The sequence below is a fragment of the Canis aureus genome, chromosome 4 (assembly GCF_053574225.1).
Source record: "Canis aureus isolate CA01 chromosome 4, VMU_Caureus_v.1.0, whole genome shotgun sequence".
Classification (NCBI taxonomy): Eukaryota; Metazoa; Chordata; class Mammalia; order Carnivora; family Canidae; genus Canis; species Canis aureus.
The window spans coordinates 22702505-22723330 of NC_135614.1; the positions used below are offsets into that span (position 1 = coordinate 22702505).

A 20826-nucleotide genomic window follows, 5' to 3' on the forward strand; every position below is an offset into this window, starting at 1 on the left:
GACACAGAGGAGACCCCCCACTAACTGCTTTTCTGAATGAATAAATGAATGAGTGAATGCTAAAACTGAAAGGAAGCTTAGTGATCAAGGTCCTGCCTTCTTTTCATTCATAAAATAACAGAGGCTCCTAGAGCACAAGTGACATCAGGCCACATAGCTAGTTGGGCAGTGTGGAATGCTCAGGTGTTAATACCTTGACCTTCATAAATCTCTCTCTCTCTCCCTCAATTTCAGGGTCCCGCTGGAAGACCTGGCCTCCCAGTAAGTAGCTTTCGTTTCTTCCTTCCTTCGTGTCTCTCTTGTCTGCTCTCCTCAACCCCAGGGCTGGCTAGGTTGGGTGGCTGCTTTCCTTCAGGCGTGTCTGGGTGAAAGGCCTCGCTCTAGCACCTCTAACCTCCAGCTGAGAGGGAAGCTCCTGGGTAGCCCCTCTGGGGCCCCAGGCAGGCAGATGACAGCACACAGGCCCTTCCAAGGCTGGACCTGACCTCTAGACTGAAGGTCCTCTAAGGGGGGGCTGGAAGGGGAGGCAGCCCACTGACCTTCACTGGCTATCCTCCTACCTACCAGCTTAGCCTAAGACCACTGTCCTTCCTTTGTCCTATGACATCTGGTAAGAAGAGACACAAAAACTTTGTCATCCCCCCAACCACCCGGCCTAGTTACCATTTCTGGATGCTAGAGAGGCTGAGTCCAGTAACCATGGAGACTTTGGATTGAAAGTAGAAGTAATACTAATAGACTAAGAGCCACCTCTTATTGCAACCCTACGATAGGCCAGGCACTATGCTAATCGCTCTTCATATATTTGATTTGTTTGACGACTCAGTGAAATGGCTATTATCATACCCATTTTATGGATGAGGACACTGAGGCCCACAGAGGTAAAATACCTTGTCCAATTGTCCAAGCTTCAGTTTAGACCTATGGAGGGGCCCATGCTGTCACACACATTTCGTACCTCTGTTTCCTGTGGTCCGTGCTTGACACCTGAGAACAGTCTTTAAAGTCTTCAAAGACATGGCTCTGTGGGATGTAGCCTGGGGCATAGATGCACTGAGTGCTAGATACTGTGGGCCCTGGGATGGCTGGCGAGTCAGGCAAGATGTGGTAGCCAGGCTGAGGGCGAGGCCAGGTATGGAGCGTGAGCCAGGACTGGCACCGGGCTACCCTTCCGGCACCCAGGGCCACATCCACTGGATGCCAGACCCTTCTGGGCATCCCAGCTACTCTTCTTTTAGACATGAATTATACCGTAACCTCTTGACTAATCTAGCAGCTTCTAGAATTCATGTCCAGCAGTGACTTTCTTAATGAAATGCATGTGGGAGGGTGTTTAGCCTCGAAACTGGAAACTCTCCCGGTAAGGATGAGCCCCGGAGCAAAGGAGGATGGGCAAATCGGTCCCATGAAATCCAAGGAGGGGAAAAATCAGATGACTGGGGAGAACGTGGGCAGACTTTGGGGTTTTTTTTGTTTTTTGTTTTTTGTTTTTTGTTTGTTTTTTTTGTTTTGTTTTGTTTTTCTGACAACGTCCACCTTTTAAAAGCATTTGGGGGCAATTCACAGAGCAGGGGCTGCTGCACAGAGTTCCCAGTCTCTGGCCATTCCATGCCTGTCCCTAACCCGAGCATTTTACGGCCAGGACTGCAAAGAACATTAGTTTTTAAAAAGAACCCAAAGAGAAACCAAAACACACATGCTGCAATATCATTCAAAAGCCCAAGAGTGCGTGGGCCGTTGGGGGTGTCACAGCCAGTGTGCGGCAGGCCTGGTGTCCCCAGCAGGAAGGGCAGACCACTGGTCCACAGGTCATGGTCCCGTCCCCCTTGTGCTTCTACGTGGGGGGACCTGGGAGTGACCTGCAAGATCTGCTGCTGGCAGCCCCTTGTGAAGTGCAAAACGTGTGAAGTACAAACATGCTTGTAAAATTCACTTGCCCGTGGCCGTGCTGGGCTCACTACCTGTAGACACAGTTTATGCAACACTCACCAGGTGCCAAGCCCCAGGAGAAGGCTTTCCAGGCCCACCTTCTCATAGCATCCTCCCAGCTGCCCCTTGAGAGAGACGTGGGGGCTCAGCAAGGTACAGAAACAGATGTGGGCTTACGATCAACGCTGCTACCCCCGTTTACTTTTTTGCAAAGGGTGAACTAGAGACACCACTGACTGGCCTGTGTGTGTAACAAGAACCTAATTTCAAAGCTACTTGCTGTTCTCGCGTACATCTACGTACATCTTGAGATGCTAACTGTCCCTCAAGGTTGCTTCAGTGGGGTCAGCAGTCACAGAATTGCCCCCCAGAAATGCCCACACCCTTCAGGGGAACCCACAAGCCCATCTCCCTCCTGCCCAGGAAGCCGGGACAAACACTGTCTGATTTTTGGCCCCGTTTGCTTTCCGTCCTTCTAGACTCCTAGCAAACCCCAGACCCCACCCCAGATTTTATGATGTCTGCACACGTATGATTGCAAAAAAATATTTTCTACCAAAAGCGAGAGGAACAAAACTTACTAAACAGATTTCCAGAGTGAGAAAATGTAACCCCTGGCTACAAAACAAAGTGGTTCCCTCTGAGCAGCTGAACCTCATGATGCAGCCGCATCCACATGGCTCCCCATCCTTCCTGTCGGTGCAGGGGGGTGGCCGAGAGGAGGGCCGGGGAAAAGGACTGTCGTAGCCTTCTCAGACGGAGGGCCTGGCGAGGAGCAGGGGGACATGGGCACTGCACCTCGGCTCTGGCACACATAGACCACTCGCCTGTCACGTGGGGCCACCACACCCCCGGCTCTGCCTCGGAGTTGAGCCGGTTGAGGATCCAGCACATCCTGGCGACAGCTGGCCTAGACTGTGACAGCAGAAGTCTAAGGAAGGAAGGGCCTTGGACCCCGTATGAAACACACAGGACAACCGAGGCTCAGGCTGGGGACCAGACTCCTATGTTAGTGCATTTTCCTCAGCACCACTGAGTGCAGGTCGTCACAGGGTGGCTGCTTGCCTAACAGTCCTTGGGGGCTGAGTGGGCAGCTTCTTCCACACGACACCTGGGCTCCGTCCCGACTGCCCACGCAAAGCAGGTCTTGGGTACGTAGCCAGCCCATGGGGTCCTTCACGTGCTGGCCCTGCTCCTGCCACATCTAATTGTTTCTGCCTCCTTCATCAGGGGGACAAAGGTGCCATTGGGATGCCTGGACGTGTGGTGAGTTGGTACATTTGCACCTGCTTGGGTGACCACTGCTTGCTTCTTCGTGCTGGCTTGTCCTCCAAACTATGGCAACCTCCCCAGCCCCAAGGAGTGGTCAGACCTCTCTCTTCCCCCTACCCAAGTCAGCTTCAGAGAGGGACAGGAGGGAAGAAGCTTTATTCCGGTCCTTCAGATCTTGCAGTATGACTTTACTCTCCAGACAGCTGCCATGGCAGAGGGAAAATCCAAGAAATGGCACTGAGAAAGTTCTTTGTCGATCACCCACCGGGTGACAGGATGAGGCCCAAGCCGCTCCTGACGTCAGGAGGACTCCCACCCCCTCCATCCCCCCCACCCCCGCCCCCATCACCCTCAGATCTCCAGCTGCTCTGCAACCACCACCACCACCCCCCAGCAAGGGCAGCAACAGATGGTGAGAAATGCAGCCTCAAGATGCCCTATGGAAGCTGCAGTGGGGCTGGCTTCCAGAAACATCCTCCGTAGGCAGAGGCCAGAAGCTTCTGGAGACAGGGCTGGCTCCCAGGTGGTGCCTCCAAATCCTCACCAAGAGGCTGGAAGTTAGACACTGAATGTTTCCTGCTGAAAACTTAAGATGAAGACAGGGAAACAGGAATGTTCCACAGGGAGGGTACAGCTCAGAAATGGGGAGGCTGGCACTCGGCCTTGGGGCCCCAGCACCAGGCGTGTCCCGGGGTGGCTGCTAGCCCTCCAAGGAACTAGAAAGGGCAGCCCAGGCACTGATGGTGGCCCAATGGAGTGCTGGCCACACACTGGCCTCACCAGCACCCAGTGAGTCTAGGATGTGCCCAAGCTACTCTCCCCGTCTACCCCTGACACCCTGCCAGCCATCAGCCTCATCCTGCACCCTGGCTCCCGGGTGGCCCGAATACCCCCCACATCATCCTTCCATGCCACTCACATGTCTTGCCTCTTGACCTCACCTCCTCATGGGTTGGCCTTAAACCTGGTGTGGGTTTGCTTGCCTGGGGTGAGCCCCGTGCTTGGAGAGAAGGCACCCAGATCTCAGCTAACACTGGAGAGCGCTCACTACATGCTGGGTGTTGTGCTCAGAGCCTCACATGCATTAGATTAGCGGGTTCAGGGTCCCCAGAACTGCCCGCAGCAGGCACAGCTTCCACCCCCATTTTTCAGATGGGACCCCCGAGGCTCAGATGCTAAGTGACCCTGTCCCTCTGCTTCAGGTCTCTAATTCCAAACCCCGGGTCTCCCAAGCCATCCCTGGTCCTTTCCCATGTGGAGCAGAGAGAAAGCAGCCAGCCAGCCCTTCTCAGGGGCTCGCCGTGCTGCGGCCTGGGCCGGGCACGTTCTCCACTGTAGCCTTCCATGTTGAGACTCAGTCGGCCTGGGTTGGGGGCGAGTTGTGGAGCTGGACGTTGTACCCAAGCTGACTGTCAGAGGCCAAGGTCCTGGTTCCTAACAAGTAGGCTCCGGGACTCTCCACCCTGAGCGTCGCTGCCAGCCCACAGGGACAGCTGCAAAATGCAAAGGCCTGCCCCCTCCTGCCCTCCTTCTTGGACTCTTGTGGACGTGGGTCTTCGGGAAGTGTCCATCTGAGCTGAGTTCTCACCCTCAGCGGTGGGGGCATGGGGTGGGAGCACAGGAGGTCCCCCATTTTTTGACACAAGGCTGTTTTCAAGCCACTTGGGGGTTTTCACGCTGCTTGTGCTATTTTAAATGTGACAATGGACCCATTTGGCTGCCCAGCAGGAGTCCTGGCCCTGAGCCTTCTGATAAGGCCTAGGGTGGTCAGTGGGTGTGAAATGCATGAATTGCTCCTGTGGTTCAGCAGAGTTGGCCCCACTGGCTTCAGTGGATTCGGGTAGATTGGAGCTGTCTGTCTGCTGATTGCACCCCAGACCCATCCCCCCATCCTCCATCCTCCCAAGTGTCTATGCCCTACTGTCCATCCCGTATTCCTGTCTTCCCTCCCCTACCACCTTGCCTGGCCCACCCCGATGTCTCCCGGCGTGTGTAGCTCGGCAAAACTTTGTGCTTGGCTCTCAGCTGGACCTTCAAACCAACTAAACTCCACCTCACAGCACAGTCCTTGGGCAAGTGCCCCTTACCCTCACCACCCCCAACACCTCAAGTGACCCAGTCAGCTGGCAACATGGCTTCTCAGGAAGATTTTCTGACCTGGGTGGGTCTCTCTCTCTCTCTCTCTCTCACACACACACACACACACACACACACACACACACACTTCGAGAGGGTCTCTTAAGGCTCCTGCCACTGTTTCTCTCTGTTATCTGGGACAGCTGGTGGCTGGGGCCAGGCCCCAGGGAGAGGCAACAGCCATCGTGCACTGTGCTTGTCGGACATGGGACCTGTCACGTGTCAACACCTATGTTGTGTTTTGTTCTGTTTCTTATCTCACGGCGATTTCTTTCGTTTGGTCACTGTGCCATGAGCACAGACTCCTGTGTGTGTGCCTCTCTCTTACCCTTTCTTTTTTCTCTCCCCCTCTCTCCTCTACACTCTGTGTTGCATGTGGCTGCCCCAGGGAGTAAAGGGCCAACCAGGCGAGAAGGTGAGTCCTCACTCTGCCCACCACCCTTCGGCCCCAGTGTCTTCCCCTTGGACTCTTGGGGGTGCTTTCAGAGGCCCCCATTTCAGCCTTCCCCCAGCCGGCAGGCCCCAGCACTCTGCCCTCACAGGCTCTCCTGGCCCAGCGTCCAGGCCCCTGACTCCTGGCCAAGGCCCCAGCTTCCCTGCTGCATGGGTCTAACCAGTTCACTTTACAGAGAAGGAAACTGAGGCCAAGAGAGGAGGTGGGGCTTGCTGGAGATCCCACAACAATAATGACGGCAAGCACGGGCTGGAAGCCAGGCCTCCTGATGCCCAGCTGGGTACTTCCTTGCCTGTACGTGGCAGTGCGTGTTTCTTGAGCGTCTCCCTATCTCCCAAATAATGACAGTGGCGGTGAAACACTAGCACTATGATGTACTAAGCACAAACTGCCAGGTGCAGAGGTTTTGCCTCTGTTCTCCCAACTAACACAGATACAGCCCGTCTACGGAGGCTTTGATATTCTTCTTCACATGAGGGAGAACTGAAGCACAGAGAGGCAGCTTCACAGATCCAGGGTCACACAGCAGCAAGTGACAGAGCCAGAGAAGAGCCCCGGCGTGTCTGACTCCAAGGCTGGGGTTCCTCACCATTGCACTATGCTGTCCTCCAAACGGGACAAAGGCTGTCGCTCGGTCCCACCCCAGAGGGTTCCCTCCTGGGGCTCCAGGCTGCCTGGGAGAAAGACGAGGGACATGATCGATCGATCATTGCAAAGGGATAATTGCAAACATTTGCTGGCCCCATCATGCGCCAGGCACAGTCTGAAGCTCTTTACAACATTATCTCGTGAAACTTGCACAGCCATCCTATGAGACAGGTGCTATTATCCCTCTCCTTGCACAGATAAGGAAACTGAGGCAGAAGGAGGTTAAGTAGCCCAAGGTGACATAGCGGGAGGGAGCAGAGCTAGGCTTCATTACACTATCCTGCCTTGTGTAACAATTGCTGTATCATTGCCGTGGTACAGACAGTTACAAATTCGAGATCACTGCTCACCTACGTGTGAGGCATGACAGTCACAAATGCATTTAGGTCCTTTGCTTCCAAAGGTAGCAGCAGAGCAGCCCTCAGCACCCAGTTCACAGAGGACGGCTGGGGGCTGGGAGAGGGTTTGGGACTTGCCTGGGAGACCTGGGAGTGAGGTCCCGGGCGTTTCCTCTGCCAGGAGGGGGGATTCCTGGTGGGAAGCAGCATCCAGCCCTCCTCCCAGCAGGGCCGGGTCCAGGTCCTTCCGCCAGAGCATCATCTCCGACCCCCATCTGCATCCCATACACCTTCATCTTTGTGTCGCCCCTCCTGCCCCCAGCACCCACATGCGTGCCTGCACACGGTGTAGATATCTGGGCAGCTCGGCCACCCTCGGATGGCACTGGGAGCTCCCAGCTCAGCAGTGGCCGCCATCCTCTCGGGGCTGAAAGTGTGTGTCTTGCCCCCCCCCCTCTGTTCTGAGCAATGCCATCCACGGGGCAGCCGGGTTCACCTGTTGCCTGGTGTGCGCCACACAGGCATTTGGGGGCTGGGGTGGAGACAAAGGCCTCAGGGGCTCTGAGCTTGGGTGGGGCCGGGGCAGGTTGGAGGGCGCAGGGCAGGGCAAGGGGGAGGCCTCTGGGGCCCGAGCGGTGTGGCTGAGCTGCGTGCCTCCCCCTCCCTGTGCTACCTGTTGCTCATCCCTGCGCTGCACCCCTTCCTCCCTCCTCTGCCTGGGGTCTCACCTCCCTCTGTCCCTGGTCCCGCATCTTATGCTACCGCTCACTGCTCTTCCCTCTTCATTCCTCCTGCTTCCTGCTGCCCTTCTCTCTCCCTCCCGGATGCTCCATGCACCCTGTGCCTCCTCTCCTCGGATCCTCCCACCTCCCTCCATACCCTCTGCCCCCCTGTTCACCTTGCCTCTGGCTGGGTACCCCACCCACCCTGCGCCCCTTCCCCACCTGCCAGCTCCTTCCTCTCCCCTCCCATCCCTACCCCTCTCCCTCTCCCTCTCCTGTCTCTCTCTCTCCCACAGGGGGCCCCAGGAGATGCCGGCATGTCCATCATCGGCCCCCGCGGCCCCCCTGTAAGTGGTTTTTCTCTTCTTCAGGGTGGGGGATGGGCCAGTTAATGACAAGGGCTCGGGTGGAGGGGCAAGTCCTGGCTGTGCCTCTGGGCCTGGTGGCCACCGCCTGTGATGTGGTCAGCCAGGCCAGGCCTGCCTAAATAGACCTAAATTACACCCTCTCAGGAGGGTTCGCGAGGGCCACCCTTTGGCCAGGAAACCGGCAGCTATGAGGTGGCCTTGCTGTTTACAGGCAGGGGAGAAAGCACTTGTTCCTCCCCAGATGGCGTGCTCCAGCTTTCCAGGGGACAAGTCTTGCTTCCAGAAGCCCCTGGAGCAGATATCCAGCATCCAGATCCGTTGCCCCAAGCACCCACTCCTGGTGTCAGCAGAGGCCCGACCCACCACTCGTCTTCAAAGTCTCCTTCCTATGTACACTGCTGGGTCCTGATTCTTAGTAGCCTCTATCCAGTGGCCCAGAAATCAGAGGCTTCCCCTCAGATAGGTTTCCTTAGGGACCAAAAGGGAACATAGGTGATGATGTGGGAAGATATCATGACTATGGGAAGAGCCCAAACCACAGGGCTTCGGTACAATCACCAAATGTCAGGTAGAAAGGACCTCAGTGATGATCTAGCACAGCCCCCTCAGAAGGGGAAACTGAGGCCCAGAGAGGGGCCAGAGGCTCACACACAGAGACTGGGGCAGGACTAGAACCTAAATGCTTGACATCCAGGGCTTCCACCATAGATCAGGCCATCATCACCATGCTCTGCTGTGCACTTTTCCTTCCCTACACAGTGAGAGGGTGAGGGAAGCAGACAGTTATCCTCTGGGAGTGTGAGGCTAGCCCAACGGAAGTGTGGAGTCCAGCCTGCCCATTCCCCTGCCTTCACCAGAGGGAGCCAGTGGGAAGCAGGAGCATCTCCTACCCCTAGTCTAGGGATAGGGTTCAGAGAGCACATTGCTAAGTCACACCCAAAAGAGGGGCTGTGCTGAGAGCGAGGAGCAGAGGGTCAACCCTTCAGGGCTGCTTGGAGGTGGAGGGCGGGTCAAAGCAGAGAGCCAAAGGGCAGGGCTAGGGGCTGGGGAGCAGGGCTGGCAGGCAGGTCAAGGGCAAAGGCTGGAGGCAGGCTTGGAAGGGCTGTGAGCTGCAGAGATCCAGCCTCCTAGGCAAGATTTCCTCTGATTAGGGTCACCCTTGGCAGTGAATCTGGCAGGCAGCATCCTAAGACCATTACACACTGCAACTCACTGAATCCTCACACCAACCCCACCAGTAGGTATGATCAGCACCTCTGTTTCATGGATGAGAAAAGCCCGGCACAGAGAGGCTGAGTGACTTGCCCAGGATCCTTCACTAGAGTGTGGCCACGCTGAGATTCAGTGATTCAGCCAGGCCGTGTGGTTCAGAGTCTGCCCCTTGGGCCCTCACTGCCGTAGCAGACCCCCAGGCCGCTTGCTTACCAGCATCTGTGTTTCTGAGCCCATGTGGCCACTGCACCGATGGGCTGTAGCTTCTGTGTGTATTAGAGGAGCCACCCTGTGGATGCCCCAAGCCCAGCCATTCCGGACAACGGTGGTACTCAGCCAGGGGGCCGCTAGAGAGGAGCAGGTCTCAGAGAAGGTCTCAGAGAAGGTCACAGAGAGAGCCAGTCCCCAGGTTCTAAAGGCCAGGACCAAGTGTGGGCAGGCCTGTTGGGTGAACAGAAGAGCAGCAGAACATAGGCCCTACCCCCTTGGCCACCGCCTCTGATTGCCGCCCAGGCTGACCCCAGATTCCATTGTGTGGCTCACGCTGGTCCTCCAATACCCTCTCGGTGGTATGATGCCAATGAGCTACCTAAGAGTTGTTGGAAAGGCCCCCCGTGGAGAACATACTCAGGGGCAGCGGTCTGCCTCAGTGCCCTTGGCTCCAGCCCAGTGGGCCCAATCAGGAACCATAGCCCCTCCACTGGGTTTGACTCTAGTGGTGAAAAGTACCTTCTGTTTAGATACTGGTGATAAATTCCATCCCCTGGGCACCCGTCCTGCGCTGAGAGCCCACCTGTGCCCGGGCCTCCATCAGCCCTCCCAACAAAGCTGTGGGGCAGGCCCACCAACCCATCTCCCAGAGAAGGAGATGAGAGTTTCATAACTCACCTGAGCTCACTCAGCTAGCCAATGCTGGAGCTGGGGTTGGGCCAGGTCCATCTCATTCCAAAGCCAGCATTCTTGCTGCAACCCTTCCTTCCAGGTTTCAAGCTCTACTGTTTAAAAGAGATATTTACCTTCAGGAGAAGAAACAGTTCTCCATGTGGGTACAGACTTGGTGGTAGGAGAAGTGTATAGGGCTGGGTTAAGCCCAGCCTGCTTCTACTTTGGCCTTTGTGGGTGACCATCACCCAGGTGACTGGGGCGTCCCTGCTGAGTCCTCTCGAAAGACCAGGGAGACCACCTCAACTCCTCCCGGGAAGCCACCCAGAGCTGGTGAAAACAGAGGGTGAGGGGAAGACAAAGGGGACGTCTGTCACTAAGGGAGAGAGGTCAAGTGGGCAAGCCCTCTGTGGCCAAGGATTATAGGGAACATGTGGCTTTCCATTCAGCCAGAAGGGGCTCAGAATAAATGCAATGGGTGTTATTTGCAACTAATGAATTATTGAAAACTACATCTGAAATTAATGATGTACTATATGTTGGCCAATTGAATTTAAATTTTAAAAAATCAAAATTAAAAAAAAAGAAGAAATGCTCCTAATAAGAACCAGCCTTGCCACTCTCAGGGGCCACCTGCCTCCTCTCTTGGAGCTTCTTCTGAAATAGTCTGAGCCAAGGGGGAACCAGCCAGGAACTTTGGAAAAGGATAGTTCACATTCCAATGAGGCAAGATGCTAGAGTGGTGTGCCACATTAAAGCAAGGGGAGGCCGGAACACTGGCTGGCCCAGCAGACACTGGGCAGGTCATCTTCCAAGCTAGGAAACACCCCCCCCCATCTCAAGGGGAGCTCACTCCCTCCCTGAGCCCCCCAGCTTGTCTTCAGGGTCTGGGAGGAGCCATCTGAACTTCCAGCCCTCATTCACAAGGAGGTGCTCCATGCTGGGTTGATATATCTGTTGAATGTTTCTTCATTTTTTCATCCCATTAATATTTTTTAGGCACCAACTGGAGGCTAGGTGCTGAGTAGACAATGAAAATCGGACCACAGCCTGCTTGTCCCTGTGCAGAGAGACGAGCAATCCCATAGTGATTATAATATAGACCATGCTCAGCCGTGATGGTTAGGGATCTGGGCAGACAGGGAAGAGGGACCTGAGTTGGAGTGGAGGTGACAGAGAAGGCTTCCAGGAAGGCAGGATAACTAAACTGTGATCAAGAATGAGTAGAAGTGCCCAGTTAGTAAGGCGAGGGAGGAGACCCTGAGGTAAGAGAGTTCCTTATAAGTTATCGGGTGAGGCCAACGAGGTGAGCAAGGGCCCAGTTGGAAAGTACTTGGACAGGGTCTTCAGGAGTCGGGACTTTATCCTGAGGGCAGGGGAGAACACTTGGCTTGTGTTCAGCTGAGGATGGACATGATCAGATTTGTAGTTTATTTATTTTTTTAAGATTTTATTTATTTATTCATGAGAGACACACAGGGAGAGATAGAGACAAAGGCAGAGGGAGAAGCAGGCTCCAGGCAGGGAGCCCAGTGCAGGACTCAATCTCAGGACCCCGGGATCATGACCTGAGCCAAAGGCAGATGTTCAACCACTGAACCACTCAGGCATCCCGCAGATTTGCAGTTTAAAAAGATCTCCTGCCCCTCCCTGCTCGGGCGTGAAACATGTTTAGAAGCGGCTGCAGGTCAGGGACTGGCTGGTAGGCACATGCATTTAGCAAGGGCTGGTCTGGTAGGACCTCTCGTAGGTGGAATTGGCCAATTAACTGCCCTTCTCCAGAGAGGGGAGCAGATTTTGCTGGGGAACATGAGTCTAGCTGGAACATGATGAATTGGATGTCCTTGTAATGTCCAAAGGGACATCCCATTTGCTGCTGGAGGTCAGAGCTGGAGCTGGCTCACTCAGCTCACAAGAACACCCCCTACCAACTCTGTGTTCGGTGGCATCATGTTGATAGCTTAAAATCACCCAGGGTAGGAGATATATTTACACCCCAGAGACTGGCAAATGCTGTACAAATCAAGACTCTTCTCTCCCTCTCACTGTCACCTCAGCTGGCGATTAAACACTGACCGGCATGGGGTCTTGTTTGAAAGATAGTCAGCATTGACTTGGAATGGGAGGCCGGGGGAATGGGATATATCTGTTGAATGTTTCTTCATTTTTTACCATTTATCCCAGCATTGACTTGGAATGGGCAGATGGGGAGTCCAACTGAATAATATTCATTTCATTTGGGAAAAAAGTTAGCTTTCATAAGGATGTCAGGAAAATTCTGAAAAATAGAGCAAGGGGAAGAGGGGAGGACAGGACCAATTGTTCTACTAGATATCAAATGTAAAATAATAAATGTAATAAATATAAATGTATTATAAAAACAGAGCAGCTCTATGGAACAGAACGAGGAGGCCAGATATAAAACCAAACTCATCTGGGAAGTTAGTCCATGGCAAAGTTTTGTTTCACAGGAGGAAGAAAAAAATAGATTGTTTAGGAGATGATGCTGGGATAGGGGACAAGCCATTCACCAAAAGGTAAAGCCAAAAAAAAAAAAAAAAGCTGCATCTGTGCCTCACTTGTTATATCAGAATAAATATCAAATGGATGTAAAACATGAAACCATAAAATATGAGGACAAAGCGTGAGCAAACATTTATGAAGTCTGCACCAGGGAAGGCCCTCGGAAACATGGCATAAGACCCAGGAGCCTTAGGAAAAATCGATAAGTCTGTCGACATAAACGTAAAACTTCCATCAGGCAGGAAATACAGCATGAAAAAGACAAATGCCAAAGTGGAAGGAATATTGGCGACACACGCGACTCTCAAAGAGTTACCAACCTGGACAAAGAGCTCTGTCCTCAGGTTAGTGGGAGACAAACAAGCGAGGGCAGATTGTCGGTAAGGAACACAAACAGGCGGTTCGCAAGTAAATGACGGGCCCATAAACACTGGCAGAGATGTCCAGCTTCAGCGTGTGATTGAAGAGATGTAAATTAAAATCCAGTTCCAGGCCTCCGAGAGTGCCTTCCGCAGCCCAGCATCTCCAGGAAGCAGAGTCCCAGTTTCCACTCGGTCAATGACAGCATTCTTCCCAAGATCCCGAAAAAGCCCTGGTTGGCTCTGGATTTGGCTCTGAGCCGGGGAGATGCATTCTGCTCCCGGGCAGGCTCTGTAATTAGTAAACCATGTGATTATCCCTACTGTGTAAACATTATCCGGAGTGGGACTTGAAGATGTTTCTTGGAATCCTCTCCTGCTGACCTTTTTCCTCAGGCCTCTCGGCAGAGTAGTTGGAAGTTTACACTGCGAGGTTCCAGAGGCCACATCGCACGGTTTCAGGGTTCTCTCCTTAGTTCTATTCTTAGCATCACTTACCTTTGAGAAGAGCGAAGCCCGGGGCCCTCTGACATGTGAGTGGCATCTCCTCCCTCCCCCCCCCCCGGGCTGCTGCCACAAGCCCATCCCGACCCCGTGGGCCACCACGGCTCGCTCCCCACTTCGATCCCCCCACCCGGACGGCAGAGTCCCCGGCCCACTCAGCCATGTCCCCTGAGCAGAGGCTTTGGGACACTGCCTGCTTGGGCCTCAAGGAAGACCCCTCCGGATGGGCAGGGACAATCGTCCATAGGTTCAATGGTGACAGCTGCCACTGAGGGAGCCTTTACAAGTACGATCGGATGTGATGGAATGACCCTGTGTGGGTACGCTGTTGTCCCCATCCCGTAGGGATCAGTAGAGGGAAGCCTAAGGACTTAGCCCCCAGCCACGGCTGCAGGAGGTGGGACTGCAGCTCCGCCTGCCAGACTTGGAGGCCCAAGCTTGGGAGGACGTTGTGACCGTCTCCGTCAAAGCCAGACTCCAAGCTGAGGGCTGACCATGGGGAAGATGGGGTGTGTGTCCAGGGAAAGCAGGGGAGCCATGTGCACGAGCAAGGCATGGGGGAGATGCGGCGGGATCAGGGCTTACACGGTGAATGACCCATGAGGCGAGGGGACCACCAGCCTGACCTCCCGCTCAGCCCCGCCAGCCCTGGGTCCCCACGGCCCCACCCTTCTTCTGACGTCTCAGCACATCTCTGTTGTCCCGAGGCTGGAGCAGAGGCCACCGGGGTGTGACCAGCGGCGTCTAGCCTCCAGCCTAAACTCCTACTGCGTGGCACTCTGCACCTGCAGGAGAACAGGTGTTAGTGGGCACAGAGATTGTCCAACCCAAGGGGCTGGCCAGGGTGAGAAAAAAACAAGCCATCTGACCCGTGTGGCCTGCGAACGCACACTGTGCAGGTCGGCTTCTGCGTCAATATAAAGGACTCAGGAGATCGCAGCCCAGGAGCTCAGGGTGCAGCAGGCCAGTCCCCGCTGTCCTGCTGTCCAGCCACCTGTTCACACGTGGGGTTCAGGGCAGGGAGGCAGGCAGGAGCTCTTGGGGCTACTTCCCAAGAAGACCTGAAGGATGCTGGGCCCCTCCTCCCTTTCTCCCCCCCACCCCCCAGCCCCTGGAGGACGTTTCCCTGGTGTTCGTGTCCATCCTTCTCCATCCTCCCTGCTAGCCAGCTCGCCGTGCGAAGTATCTCCCATGGAGGACCCCAGGAGAGGGGGACAGAAACCACCTGCCCGCTGGGGGCAGAGGCGAACCTGGGGACTCAGATTCGCTTCATCCCCTCTTCACCCATCCTCACTCTTCTCCCGCTCTTTCCAGGGTCAGCCGGGCACTCGAGGTTTTCCTGGATTTCCGGTAAGTCGGGAGGGCTGAGGTTAGCTGTGTCCCCGGTGACCCCTGGGCCTGACTGGGTTAAACTTCATGTGGGGCCAGCTCTTGACCTTCCAAACTCGGGTCAGTAAGGACCCTTTCCTGCAGCCTCTCACAGAGAGCAACTGAGAGTAGCTGGCACTTGGCCCAGAGTGCAAGAGAGGACAGGGAAACCCTTAGGGAAATGAAGAGACAGTAGGACGGGGACAAGTGAGCAAAGTCACAGGCTAGGTAAACCCAGCAGGACACTGGAACGTGAAAGAGATGATGCACCTCCGGGAAGCAACCCCCAAGCTGGTCTGGAGAGATCCACCTACAGGAGACAATGAGGTGGCCACCTGGATGTCCTGTGACCCCTGCCCCAGGGATCTAAACCCGGCTCTGAGAGGGAAGGCAGGGGAGCGGCTAGCTCTCCTTTTCTGCAGGCCCTGGTGCTGGCCAGCCCCAGGCTTTCTAGAAACATCCAGCTCACTTGCCACTCGGAATGAGGAGGAGGTCTGTGATTGCCACAGTGACTCTCATCCATCAGCTTGTCTCTCGTGCCGGGCACTGGACAGGTGGCATTTCGTTCACTCCTCACAAAGACACTCTCCCTTCATGGAAGACTCTATTTTCCCCATTTTAGGATAAGAAATTGAGGCCTAAGTTTACCCGTGGTCACATAACCAGTAAGTGGTCAAGCAGACACTTGAACTTTTCTTGGGAGTCCAGAGCCTGTGTCCTTGACCACTGCCCAGGCTGCCTCTACGGCAGGACACCTGTGATGCTGTCTTTAATGTGGCTTCTTTCCTCTTTCAGGGTCCCATTGGGCTAGACGGCAAACCGGTGAGTAGACCCTCTGGGGCTGTAAGCTCTTCTCCCTGACTTAACCCAGGTCACTAACCCTGGGTCCTTAGCCCTCTGCAAGACCCTAACTCCATGAGAGAAGCTCCAGATGGAATGACAAGTTCCTGGGGTGGGATATAGTCATCAGTGGGAGGCGGGAAGGGCCCCCCAACCCCAGTGGGCCTCCCCTGGGCACAAGTCCATGACCGTCAAGCTGGGCTCTCAACATCCTGGGCAAGAGACACCCCTAGAAGCTGGTGTTTCTGAGGTGCCCTTGGAAGGGGCTATGTTAGGGAGTGAGGCAAGGACGCAGCCTGGAGGGAAGAGGGGTGGAGGGCTCAGGCTGCTGGCTCTAACTGGAGCCTGAGCACCCGCTCACACCTGCCCCCTAGCACCACCAGGTCGCCTGCCCCTCCCTGTCTCCTCGGGTCTCCCATCCCTGTTGGGACCCATGTACACCCAAGTCCACATGGAGTCTGGGTCCCCATCCACAGCTCCTGTCTCTGTCCATTTTAATCCTTTGGACTTGGACCCTAGACCCCAATGTTCATGGGGGAAAGGAGACCCCTGCCCACTCCTAGGAAAGAGTGAGCTGGGGAGAGCTCGACCCCTCTGATGCCCTCAGAGATTACAAGGGAAGGCAGGGGGTGCCAAGCCCAGCTCTATGCACTCACTTCTCCCCCCAAGCAGCTGGCATCCTCCAGATGAGGGCCTGGTCACCCGTCTGGTCCATCCCCCACTGCAGACCAGAGCTAAGCACCACGAGGGGTCTGGAGGCCATTTGCACTCAGCTCCCAGGCCCCGGCATCCCTCCACCTCCCCCGGGTGTGCGCCTGGGGCAGGGGCTCTGCAGGGGCTGGCAGCTGCTAGTAAGACCCAGCAAAGGGCAACAAGCAGATGCCCCACCTGAGCCAGCGGGCCCAGGACTGGGAGCCAGAGAACTGGGGAGGAGGAAAGATGTGTGCACAATGAGCGGCGGGTGAGGGAGGGGGCAGGCAGGGGCTTCTGGGCTGCAGCCTACCTGGCTCTCACGCTCTTCTCCTTCCAGGGCCACCCCGGACCCAAAGGGGAGATGGTAAGACCCCAGCTTTCCTGCCTTCCCTTAAGGGGTGGAGAGGTCAGCCTGGCCCTCGTGGGCCATGGCCAATCGCCACCCGGCACAGGGGACCCACAGGGACGGTCCTATGGCTGCCCCCATCGTCACTCCCTAGCGTCCTCACATCAACACAGGGAGGAGAGGTGGGCAGGGGGCTTTTCCACCTGAAAAATGAGGAAAAGGAGGTCCAGAGAGAGTTCAGTACCACCAGTGCTCCACAGAGGAAGAGGCTGGTGCTCCCAAACTGCCATAGGTCTCTGCCTCTGCCTTGGGGTTGAGTTTACATTCGGTCGCCCGTCCTCGCATTGGGGGTGTGAGGAGCCCATTGAGCACTTTCTCTACACCCGCACCCCGCTCTGGGCGGCCCCAGGGCTCCAGGCACTCCTGTCCCTGCTGGGCATCAAGCAGACTTGGAGAAGGGGACGGTTGCCCCCACCTTCCCCCTAACCCCTTTCACCTCTGCAAAGCCTTTTAAAGAAATTTTCTGTCCCTACAACTCCTCCAGGCTACTCCTTCCAGAAGGGAAAGCCTCCCCTTGTCAGGGGCCACCCACTGCAGGGGAGGCGGCCAGTTCTCTGGGGACGGGGACAGATGGGCCATTAGGAGTAGATGGGCCAGCTCCCTGGGCTGCCTTCCAGGGTGGTCACCTCTACAGTGTGAGGTCCCACCTCCTGCAGAAGGGTCTGGAATGTGCAGGGCGGTGAGACTGGCATGGCAGGCTCCCCGGCTCCCCGTCCAGCCCGGCTCAGTGCCTGTCCTGCTCCAAGGGCAGACATGAGGACACTCTCCACTCACAAGTGGGGCACAGCCACAGCGCAGGAGGCCAGAACCCTGCCTGCTGCAAGAGGTGGCCAACTTTGTGGATGGGAAGGGAGCCCCGGCCTTCACCCTAGCTCCCCCTAAATTGTGTGGGACCCTTGGAAGCTCAGCTCCCTCTGGGCTTCCACCTGTCCCATCGACTCAGGCCCAGCTAATATAATTGAGGGTTTTCTATGTGGTGGGCACGGGGCTGGGCACTATGCATGTCTAACCTCCTCTATGCTCAGCCTAAGCCTGGGCCCCAGGTCCTACTAGTAGTAGCCACTTGACAGCTGCGGAAACGAAAGTTCAGAGAGTCTAAGTAACTTGCCTGAAGTCACACAGCTAGAGAGCATCAGAAACAGAATCCGAACCCAATTCTCTAGGTACTTCCCTCCACATTTCATTGCCTTTCTCCCTCCTTCTTTCCCCTCTCTCCTGCCCTATTTCCCTGCCTCCTGCCTTCCCCTTAACACATTCTTAGGGAGTATCTGCGCTATGCTGGGCACTGAGCCAGGTGCCAGGGGTAGAGACAGGAGTCAGAAAGACACTGTCCTTGCCGTCCTGTAGCTCACCGTCTACTGGGGGAGCAGGTATTAAATAACCACTCACATAATTAACAAACCGCCTTGGCAATCAGTGCTGTGCCGGTTAGCCTGAGAAACCTCCGTGTAACAGCACCTCACCCAGGCTGAGGGTCAGAGAGGCTTTCTGACAAAGGCTTCAACTGGGGCCCGAGGGATGAGGGTTTCACAAAGAGAAAAAGGAATGGGAAGGAGCATTCTGGACATGGGAGAGCAGCATGTGCAAAGGCCCTGGGGCAGGCAAGTGCTGAAAACATCCACAGAACTGGGAAAAGGGTAGTGGGGTTCTGGAGGCCGTGGGCAGAAGAGCTGGCTTTGGAATCCAGGTGCCCAGCCAGCTTTCCTGCCTGTCACAGCCACCACCACTGCAGGTGCATGTCCTGCTGCCCCTCCCCTGTTCCCAGCATGGCAGTGCACATGCACGAAGCGGTGGAGACTAAGACAGGAACACTTCCATGCTGCCATTGTTCTAGAGGCACAGGGGTTTAGATGCCAGGAGTTTGGGGCCCTTGTTCCCTCAACCCCTCCCTGCCACCTTCTTCCCCTTCCTAGTGGCCTGGCCCTGCCATAACACAGTCCGTGGCAACCCAGAAGTAATAGTAACGGTCAGCTAGGCACTCTTGTGTAATCCTCACAGCAGCTTATTATCTCCACTCGACGAAAGGGGAGATGGAGGCACAGAGTGGTTGAGTATGTTGCCCAAGGCTACCCAGCTTCTAAATGACGGAGCTGGGATTGAGCCCCATGTGGTGGGATCGCACCACACCTCCTTTCTGCTGCAGAGCCCTTTGTCCTGAAGGAGAGGAACGCTTCTACGGGGCCTCCTCTGCCATCTGTCTGCCCCACCCCACTGAACGACCCATGTGTCCCCCTGTCCGGAGCTAACCCAGGGGGGAAAGGGAGAGGCCATCCCTTGTCCCGTGAGCCCGCATCAGTGTGATAGATCCTCTGTCTGCCTCTCAGTCATCCGTCAAAATCTGACAGGCCACGGAACCATTAGGCTTCTGTTTGGCTTGGCGCAGGGACCCCGCGCTATTAATTCAACACACTGTCTAGTGTAATTATCTTGGCCTGCTTATCATCTGTCTTTCTCCCACTCACCTCCATCCCCAGATGGCTCCCCCTCTGCTAGGCATCCAACATGGGGGGCTGGGGCTCACTCTCACATGCTTACCCTCTGTCCTCACTTCCAAAGGGGATCACCCCCAGCCCACCCACCCCATAGGAGCCCCCAGAACCCAAGGAAAGGTGTGGACAGGATTGGGGATCCCACAAGTGCCATCAAGGAGAGCCGGGACCCTGAATGCACATCTTCTCCCACTGCTCAGGGCTGCCCTAAGGGTGGGAGGAGTTCATTCACACCAAGTGCTCACAACAGTGCCCAGCAGAGCAGACGGGAGGCAGGACAAGCGCCCTAGCGCATCACCCGTGACCTATCTTAAAGGGGCAGCCACTATTCAGCAAGAGCTAATTGGTGCCATGTGTGGTTGGGCCTTGAAATATTTAAGAGAAACTTGAAATCCAGACTCGTGTCATACTCTCCTTGCTCTTAAATGTTGGCAATTCATTGAAATAAAACTGTGTGGCAGCAACACAATAATACCTCTGGGGACCACTGTTGTGACACGGGCCACCATCTGGGACATCTGGATTGCACCCTGCAAGTCCCTGCAGCCCCAAACCTTTGTATGGCTTTCTTCAGCCGCGGGCCCTCCCCTCCTCATCATATGCCTCTGTTCATCATGAGAGGGGGTGGCCAGTCACCTGCAGGCTGCTTCCCTGCCATGCATCACACTCTGCTGGCCTTGCGCTGAACACATGGTCAGCCACATGGGCTGTGATGCCCCATGGATTGTCCCAAAGGCCACTTGTCCCCTCCCATCGTGAGAATTTCCCAGGTTGTTGGTTGGTCCCATTGACAAGTCAGGGACAAGAGAGGCTCTTTTCCCACCCACATGGGCCCTTCCCAGGAGATCCTGAGTTCTTTCAACCCCAAAGAGGATGGTGCAGCAGATGGATCCTCACAGGAGCCCAGGATGGTGGCTGGAAGGGACCTCTGGGCCCCAGGGGCAGAGCACTGCCCGTGGCTCCAGCCAAGTCTAGAAGCCCTGCCTTCAGGGGCCCAGTTCAGAGAGTGTGGCTGAGAGGAAACAGCTGGGCCTTTGCAGTCAGCAAACCTGGGCTCTCGTCCCAGCGCCACCGCTCACTGGGCTGCAGGGCCCTGTCTCCATCACCTCGTCTGGGAAGCGGAGCTGACGCGAGCGTCTTCTCCATGGGCCAGTGCGGGTGTGGGTTCGGCTCATACTGAAAGCCTGCCTCAGAGCGCGTCCTCAAAGTATCCCCTCTTCCTCCACACCAGCCTTGGGTCAGCTCCTGAGACAGCCAGCTGAACCCTGTGTCCTCCTCAAAGGACTAGGGTCCACCCTGACCCCAGGCTTCTTTCTCAGCCCTACAAACTTGACAAGACACCCCAGAGGGTGCCCCAAGGCCCCTTGTGTTCCTCTCAGGGGCCCAGAACGTGGCTTAGGTCACCAGCTCCCTGCTCCCTCTCTTCACCAAAGGTTTCTCCAAAGGCCCCATGTGTCAGCAGCATCACTCCCAGCACCCCCCTCCACTGCGCATACCCCAAAGCCCTTCTGGCTCGGTGGGTTTCCTGCTGAGGCAGTGCTAGGCAGAAGATAGAATGGGCCAGGGTCTCCTAGAGGCTTTCGACCTCTACTTCTTGGCCCCATGAGGGGAGGAGATGGACATGCATGAGGCAGGGCAGCCCACAGCAGCAGAGCACCACTTGATGTGTACATGCAGCCCCCT

General features: G+C 55.8%; 1 protein-coding gene across 7 annotated transcripts in view; it reads left to right on the forward strand.

Annotated features, from left to right (window-relative positions):
* The first annotated feature begins 236 nt into the window (after positions 1–236).
* Positions 237–20826, forward strand: part of COL13A1 (collagen type XIII alpha 1 chain) — an 80595-nt gene continuing 60005 nt past the window's right edge. For 5 of the 7 annotated variants that reach the window (XM_077894809.1, XM_077894812.1, XM_077894816.1 and 2 more), the window contains exons 1-7: positions 237–261; positions 3160–3195; positions 5726–5752; positions 7796–7846; positions 14662–14697; positions 15511–15537; positions 16586–16612. In XM_077894809.1, the coding sequence (XP_077750935.1) occupies positions 3181–3195; positions 5726–5752; positions 7796–7846; positions 14662–14697; positions 15511–15537; positions 16586–16612 (183 nt within the window). In that variant the 5' untranslated portion in view covers positions 237–261; positions 3160–3180. The remainder of the gene's footprint in view (positions 262–3159; positions 3196–5725; positions 5753–7795; positions 7847–14661; positions 14698–15510; positions 15538–16585; positions 16613–20826) is intronic. The other 2 variants (XM_077894813.1, XM_077894815.1) reach the window with 2 other exon arrangements.